Source organism: Takifugu rubripes, unplaced genomic scaffold, assembly GCF_901000725.2.
Source record: "Takifugu rubripes unplaced genomic scaffold, fTakRub1.2, whole genome shotgun sequence".
NCBI classification, from domain to species: Eukaryota; Metazoa; Chordata; class Actinopteri; order Tetraodontiformes; family Tetraodontidae; genus Takifugu; species Takifugu rubripes.
This window is the reverse complement of record NW_021821637.1, coordinates 225,018-232,500: the sequence shown is the minus strand read 5'-3', so window position 1 is coordinate 232,500 and position 7,483 is coordinate 225,018. Positions and strand designations below refer to the sequence as shown.

Below are 7,483 nucleotides of genomic sequence, written 5' to 3'. Positions count from 1 at the left end.
AAAAAAACCAAAAAAACCCTTAAATATGATCGCTGATTCCCTCCAAACGACGTTTCAGTCCCAATGTGACGAGATCTTCGCCAGCGCTCCCTTCAGCGGCTGTGGGAATCTTCTGGACATGGACTCCTTTCGTACAGTCTGCATGAAGGACACCTGCGCCACTGAAAACAGCACCGACGCCTTACTCTGCAAGACCATCTCGGAGTTCTCCAGACAGTGCGTCTACGCCGGTGGGAAGCCCCAACAGTGGAGGAACGAAACCTTCTGCCGTAAGACCTCGTTCCAATCTGCTCCAGTATCGGAGGATGGTAGCGGAAGCAGCACTGACATGGGTGGTGTCCACAGATCACGAGTGTCCGTACAACATGGAGTACTCCGAATGCAGCAGTTCGTGTCCGGACACGTGCACGAACCCGTCTGCCAGCAAGACGTGTGACCAGCACTGCCATGATGGCTGCAGCTGCCCCGAAGGTATTCACATGCTCAACGACCTGCTTGGCAGGTGCACGTGCTCAGGGTCAACCTTGTCTGGTCCTCCTCAGGGACGGTCTTTGATGACATCGCCATGGCCGGCTGTGTTGCCCAAAACCAATGCCCCTGTGTCCACAACAACATGACGTACAGATCCGGAGAAAACTATAGTCACAGCTGTGGAATCTGGTAAGTTCATGAAGGTAGAGATGGAACAAATGCTCAGCATAGTTGGGAGTAGCGTCCTCAACGAGGCACCAGGAACAACAAGTATAACAGATGCTGTTAGCTGTGTGTGTGTGTGTGTGTGTGTGTGTGTGTGTGTGTGTGAGTGTGTGTGGAACATAGATGGAAGCTTTCAGCACAATAAAGATCTTGGAAGAAAGCCATGAGGGTTATTATTTCAGACAGACACGGACCTTCTTTTTTGGTGGAGTAATTAGCATAGCGACAAATTGAACTGTGAAATTAAGAAAAGGGCATGTCTTTGAAGTCTCGGAACTCGTTTATTGTGTGGTGACTCAAGTGTGTGTGTGTGTGTGTGTGCTAACAGTGCTTGTCAGGGTGGTGAGTGGACTTGTTCAGATGAAAACTGTCCGGGTATCTGCTCTGTGGAGGGAGGAGCTCACATCAACACCTTTGATGGGAAGGTCTACACCTTCCACGGAGATTGTAATTACATCCTGGCTAAGGTAACGCACATTAACTAAACTACGAGTGCAGTGCATGTAGAGGGATGTGGCCTCGTCTTCTGAACCCGGTGTGTTTCAGGACAAAGACAACCGCTTCAACGTGCAAGTGAAACTGACCAAGTGTGGCCTGTCGGAGCACAGGAGCTGTCTCAAGGAAGTTACTCTGTACATAAACAGCAACAACGAGGTGGGCACACGCAGAAATACGCCCGCTCTCGTCGCCGGCTCGACTCTACAGGTCTTGTGTGCTTCTCCACCAGGTGATCAAGGTCAAGTCATCTGGGAAAGTGTTTGTGAACAGCATCGAGTCCCAGCTTCCACTCTTCAAATGTGAGTTACCCAAACTAAGCAAAGCCACAACTTCAGCTGAAAAGCATCTGAAAAAGCTTTTTTCGTTGACTTCCCAGCATACCTGAGTGTCTTCAAGCCATCCTCCTTCTACACCCTCATAAGCACCAGTTTTGGTATCAAGCTGATGGTCCAGCTGTCCCCCATAATGCAGGTCTTCGTCTCAGCCGACTCCTCGCTGAACGGCACCACCGCCGGTTCGTCTTCTTCGCCATTTTGATAGCAACACAGAAACAGAAACAGACTACTACTACTTACGTTAGCATCCTTAAATACCCTCCACACTGTTATCTGCTATATGTGAACACCTTCCTTAGTCTTTGGTTAGCAGATTACGCCTTTAATTACACGATAATTACACCACTGTAGATAAACTTGTGGTCACCAGCAAATGAATCTGACTGGGTCAACAACCTTATCAGATTTAGAACGACTCTCTTATCTCGACAGGTTTGTGTGGGAACTTCAACAAGATCATGACCGATGACTTCACGGGCATCAGCGGCTTGGTGGAGGGAACGGCTGCGGCCTTCGCCAACAGCTGGAAAACATCGGCCAGTTGCTCGGACGTCGCACTGACCTTCGGACATCCCTGCAGCCTCAGCTTCACCAAGGGTACTGCCGGCCTCTCCTCCCGTGGCTTTTATCTGCAGAACTTCCTGTCTCACAACTCTTCCTTGTTGCACCTTCACCAGAGAACTACGCCCAGTTCTGGTGCTCCAAGCTCACAGACGCCCACGGGGTGTTTTCCCCGTGTCACTCCATCATCAATCCAGAGAAATACAAAGACGTAAGTGTGCAGACGCAGCATCCCCAGGCTCTCGTTGGAGCTCCCCTGTTCACGATCCCGCTGTGCGTCCCCACAGAACTGCATGTACGACAGCTGCTCCTGCGAGAAGAGCGAGGAGTGCATGTGCGCGGCAGTGTCTGCGTATGTGTACGCATGTTCCGCAGCAGGGATCCACATCCGTGGCTGGAGATCGACCATCTGCGGTACGTTAAACACCTGTGACCGTCACCTTCCTCGCCCGGCTCGCATTAGACGCCAACATCCCCGTTGCGTCTCCCCCCAGGCACCCTCATCAAGTGCCCAGCAGACACCGTGTACAGCTACAACATGACCGCCTGTGGCCGCTCCTGCCACTCCCTCAGCCAGACCGACTACACGTGCCAGATCAGCTTCAGTCCGGTGGACGGTTGCGGATGTGCCGAAGGGACCTACATGGATGACGACGGGCTGTGTGTGCCACGAGAGAAGTGTCCCTGCTACGATAAAGACACCGTCATCAACGCCGGAGAGGCCTACACCAAAGACGGCGTCACATGGTAAATGTGTGCAGTATGGAACAGACGCGGCTCTGGTGCCTCACTGTCCACAGCTTTATAAGGAATCCTTCTGATCTTCCAGCATCTGCAGACACGGCGCTCTCAACTGTCCCGGAGGCACACCTGAGCAATGTAGGCGTCGGCGTTTGCGCGACTGGAATGTTTCGGTTTTTTAACTGTTACAGTCACATGACCGAAGGTCATTTTTGTGCTGTGTCATCCATCCAGCGGCTTGTGTTGCACCCATGATTCACTTGGACTGTTCTGCTGCTCCACCTGGAACCACTGGTGTCGAGTGTCACAAGAGCTGTGGCAATTTGGACATGCCTCCATGTGTATGTACACACACACACACACACACACACGTATATAAGTGTGTAGACGCGTGGCATTTATTCTCTCCTTTCTGGCTGAGTGCAGATAAGCACGGGCTGCACGTCGGGCTGTGTGTGTCCTGACGGCCTGGTGTCCGATGGAGCAGGAGGCTGCATCAATGAGACCAGTTGTCCGTGTGTGCACAGCGGCCAGCTGTACCAGCCTGGGGAGTCACTGACCGTGGACTGCAACACCTGGTGTGTCCACAGTTACTCTCTCACACACACACACACACACACACACACACGCTGGCACGGGAATAGAAGCGAGAGGGATTGAAAGTGCGTGTCTGGTTGGTGTTCCCACAGCTACTGCAGCGAGCGCAAGTTCGTATGTACCCGCAACGAGTGCGATGCGGTCTGTGGGATCTATGGGGACGGTCACTACACCACATTTGACGACAAGAGGTTTGACTTCAACGGGCAGTGTGAATACACACTCGTGCAGGTATGTCGGCCACGCGCCGCTCTGCTCTGAGTGAAGGTGTTGGGATGTGTCGCTCTGTTGGGAACGAGGCGTTGACGGGGCGTTGCGCTGTCCTCAGGACCACTGCGGCGCTGCTCAGAACAACGGCAGCTTCAGGATTCTGACAGAGAACGTTCTGTGTGGGACCACAGGAACCACCTGCTCCAAGGCCCTCAAGATCTTTGTGGAGGTAAAAATCCACGTTCAGTAACAATCAAATGAATCAACAGGGTTTCAGCTGGCATTATTGGTGATTTGATGAGTTCCAATGGACACAGTAAACATTGTGCGACTAAAGAATCTCAATGGCTGATCTCTTGTTCCTGCTCTCATCCTGCTGAAATGATGCCGCATGGAATTGAATTCAACATTCCACATTTGCTGTTACCGTCGAGACAATGAGTGATCAGACGTTTGCGCCTCACTAGTAACCAGTAAGAATGAGAATTGTTTCATCTACATTTCAACAGGACAGTGAATTCCTCCTCCAGGATGAGAAGTTCACTGTGGTGAAAGGAAGCAACACGGTGCTCCCATTCCAGATACGCAGGATGGGGCTTTACATGGTGGTGACAGTCAAACTTGGAGTTGTGGTCATGTGGGACCAGAAGACAAGTGTCTTTGTTAAACTCAGTCCAAAGTACCAGGTAAACCTGTGTTGTAATTAAGATTAAGATTAAGATTAAGATGAACTTTATTCATCCCCGTGGGGAAATTGAATTATAGTAGCAGCGTATGCAGAGTAAAGAGACAGAAAAAAAATAAAATAAATACAGATAAGATTAGAATGTTATAAGCATATATAATATTGTTATTACATGTATTATTACTGATGGTGTGCGTAACAAGAATGTCTTCCCCGGCAGGGTAAAGTGTGCGGACTGTGCGGAAACAACGACGGCAACAGCAAAAATGATTTCACCACGCGCTCCCATGAAACCGTTACAGATGTTCTAACGTTTGGTAACAGCTGGAAGGTTTCATCCAGCTGCCCAGATGCCGAGCTGGTCACTAACCCTTGTTCCAAGAACCGTTACCGAGCCGCCTGGTCCATGAAACAGTGTAGCGTCATCACTAGCGCCACCTTCCAGACTTGTCACTTAAAGGTACCATGAAAAGTACTCACAACTTTGCTTTCCTCCAACTGAAATGGTGCTGGGATGTTTCTGGGATGTTCTGATGCCGCTGCAGCTGAAGAGATCACTGTTGTGTGTTTAAGGTTGACCCGGGTCCATACTTCGACTCTTGTGTCAGAGACTCGTGTGCTTGTGACAGCGGGGGGGACTGTGAATGTCTCTGCACTGCTGTTGCTTCCTACGCCAAAGCCTGTAATGAAGCTGGCGCCTGCATCAAGTGGAGAACTCCAAAGCTTTGTCGTATGTGCAATTATCTTCCTTTAGCATCAAATGCACTTTGGATCAGAACTCGACGAGAGAGTGTAGTTTGCAGAGGAAAATCAGCATTCAGTCTTTATTAACTTTAGCTACATTACAGGGATAACGGGTTATAACATTATTTCAACATTTTTCCAGCTATTTTCTGCGATTACTATAACAACGATGGCAACTGTGAGTGGCACTACAAGCCTTGTGGAGTTGACTGTATGAAGACGTGTAGGAATCCCTCCGGAAACTGTTCCACCCTCATCAGCCCTGTGGAAGGTACAGTGGAATAATCTGGGCATTAAGTGGGATTCAAATGATATATAGCAATAAGGAGAACTGGTTTGAACTCATCACACAGAAAACTGTTTACAATAAAAATGGGAAAGAAACATTCAAGTCAAGTCTGGTCTCATATGACACCGATGTGTATGTACAACATTCACATTCAACCAAAAATAATCATTTCTGTTCATTTACACCATGTTAAATATCAATTATTATCTGACCATTTCCTGTTTGTGTATGTTGAACTAAAAATATTCTGTGTCACGTTCGGCAACCACGAGCTCTTGACAACACATTCGAATGTAAATGTGACTCTGAGCAGCTGGAAAATTTGGTCAAAAATATGATGTGGAGTCAAATTTGAATCTCACCGCTTACAGAAATTTGGGCGACATCGTGGAAGATTAATGGATTGATTTAGAGATATTTAAATCAGCAATTTTCGCATACATTTCAATTAAAAAAAGATTTTGGGTGAATTTTGTGGATTAGCCATTATCGGACTACATTCAGTCAGTTTTCTCTTGATCCAAACCTGTTAATGTTGCTGCAGGCTGCTACCCGCAGTGTCCTCCATCCAAGCCCTTCTTTGACGAAGACAGCATGATGTGCGTCTCCTGGGAACAATGTGGCTGCTATGATGACAAAGGACACCATTACGACATTGGTGAAAAGACCGAGTCAGAGAACTGTTATGATTGGTACGTTCACTTCCTGAAGTAGCCATGTAGGTATGATGCAGGTGGGTGAAGGCCTAGCAAAAACATGGATGAGTGGATCATCAGCTGCTATTATCCAGCAGCAGCGAGGAAAATAAAATGACAAGCAAAATTTTACAGGAGCAAGAAGAACTTTACAAAGCAGTAGCTGAAGTGATAGAAATAATAATGACAAAGAAAGCTGTCACAACCAAAAGAGGGGGAGTCAATACTCCATAGAGCATCTGTGACACTCATTTCACAAGTGAGGGCAGCAGCTGCTTTATTGTTCAGACATCAAATGTTCAAGATTTTGTTTAAATCAAGGTAAAAAAGAATAATTCAAATCTAAGACAAAGAGCAAAGCTAAAAATGTAGAAAGGGCATTGGTGAAGGTCAGCAACATTAGGAAACATTTATATTATAGTTCAAATTAATACATGTTAAAGATCAATATATACTGACAATTTCCTTCTATGCAACAGTTCGTGCACTGTCAGTGGATTAAGATGCAACTACAATGTGACCTGTAAGTATAGACAAAATGTACAGTACAAAATGTAAGAAAAAATACAATTTGCTTTACATCTAATTTTTGTTAACATATTCAAACTGCACAGTTTCTAAATTGCCCTACTTTTTACATAAAAACAAGAATTTTACATTAGTGCATCAGGCAAATCCTGACAAATGTACTGGTGTAAAGTTAATAGGGATGTTTTCTGTGTTTATATGCTAAAAATGATGCTTAAAACTTTCCATTTCCAGTGTGTAAATGCTACGTCAACGGAAAAATATACAACTATGGAGAAACCATTTACAACACCACGGATGGCCTTGGAAACTGCATCACAGCTGTATGTGGAGAAAATGGAAACATAATTAGAAAAATGACTGCCTGCTTAACAACAACACCAAGCCCAACAACAACACCTTTTGTATTCAGCACATCTGGACCAACCTCAGGTTGTGAATCATGAAAATTTCTCCTTTAAGTTATACTTTAAAATGGAATTGTCATGGTATATATTTAACCAGTGAAAACTAAAATTACTATCTGGTTTTAACACAGGTATTACCACTGGGCCAGTTACTGCCTCTACAACCACTGTTGGTGAAACCACCACAGTTGGAAGTGGCACAACTGCAAGTCCAGAAACAACAGTTGTTACATCCACATCATCTGTTGTCACCACAACCGTAAAAGCTACAGGATCAACAACGCAGGGAACCACAACCCAGCCTGGACAGACCACAACTTCAAAAGAAACAACTGTAAGCACTAAGACAACACCAGGAACACAAGTCACCACTGGGCCAGTCACTGCCTCTACAACTGCTGTTGTTGAAACCACCACCACAGTTGGAAGTGGCACAACCGCAAGTCCAGAAACAGCAGTTGTTACATCCACACCATCTGTTGTCACCACAACCGTAA

The 7,483-nt window shown here is 46.7% G+C and overlaps 1 protein-coding gene across 1 annotated transcript in view; it reads left to right on the top strand.

The window, feature by feature from the left end:
- The window catches only part of LOC101079266 (mucin-5B-like), an 8,894-nt gene extending 1,667 nt beyond the window's left edge, over positions 1 to 7,227 (top strand). Inside the window, exons 5-27 of the mRNA XM_029832270.1 lie at positions 59 to 269; positions 346 to 471; positions 543 to 660; positions 1,025 to 1,163; positions 1,243 to 1,350; positions 1,424 to 1,493; positions 1,571 to 1,708; positions 1,962 to 2,126; positions 2,207 to 2,301; positions 2,378 to 2,504; positions 2,585 to 2,837; positions 2,920 to 2,969; positions 3,066 to 3,172; positions 3,258 to 3,409; positions 3,521 to 3,659; positions 3,757 to 3,867; positions 4,148 to 4,324; positions 4,544 to 4,783; positions 4,897 to 5,053; positions 5,210 to 5,338; positions 5,901 to 6,048; positions 6,531 to 6,574; positions 6,814 to 7,227. Coding sequence (XP_029688130.1) covers positions 59 to 269; positions 346 to 471; positions 543 to 660; positions 1,025 to 1,163; positions 1,243 to 1,350; positions 1,424 to 1,493; positions 1,571 to 1,708; positions 1,962 to 2,126; positions 2,207 to 2,301; positions 2,378 to 2,504; positions 2,585 to 2,837; positions 2,920 to 2,969; positions 3,066 to 3,172; positions 3,258 to 3,409; positions 3,521 to 3,659; positions 3,757 to 3,867; positions 4,148 to 4,324; positions 4,544 to 4,783; positions 4,897 to 5,053; positions 5,210 to 5,338; positions 5,901 to 6,048; positions 6,531 to 6,574; positions 6,814 to 7,025 — 3,216 coding nt within the window. The 3' untranslated portion in view covers positions 7,026 to 7,227. The remainder of the gene's footprint in view (positions 1 to 58; positions 270 to 345; positions 472 to 542; positions 661 to 1,024; positions 1,164 to 1,242; positions 1,351 to 1,423; positions 1,494 to 1,570; positions 1,709 to 1,961; positions 2,127 to 2,206; positions 2,302 to 2,377; positions 2,505 to 2,584; positions 2,838 to 2,919; positions 2,970 to 3,065; positions 3,173 to 3,257; positions 3,410 to 3,520; positions 3,660 to 3,756; positions 3,868 to 4,147; positions 4,325 to 4,543; positions 4,784 to 4,896; positions 5,054 to 5,209; positions 5,339 to 5,900; positions 6,049 to 6,530; positions 6,575 to 6,813) is intronic.
- Positions 7,228 to 7,483: the final 256 nt, after the last annotated feature.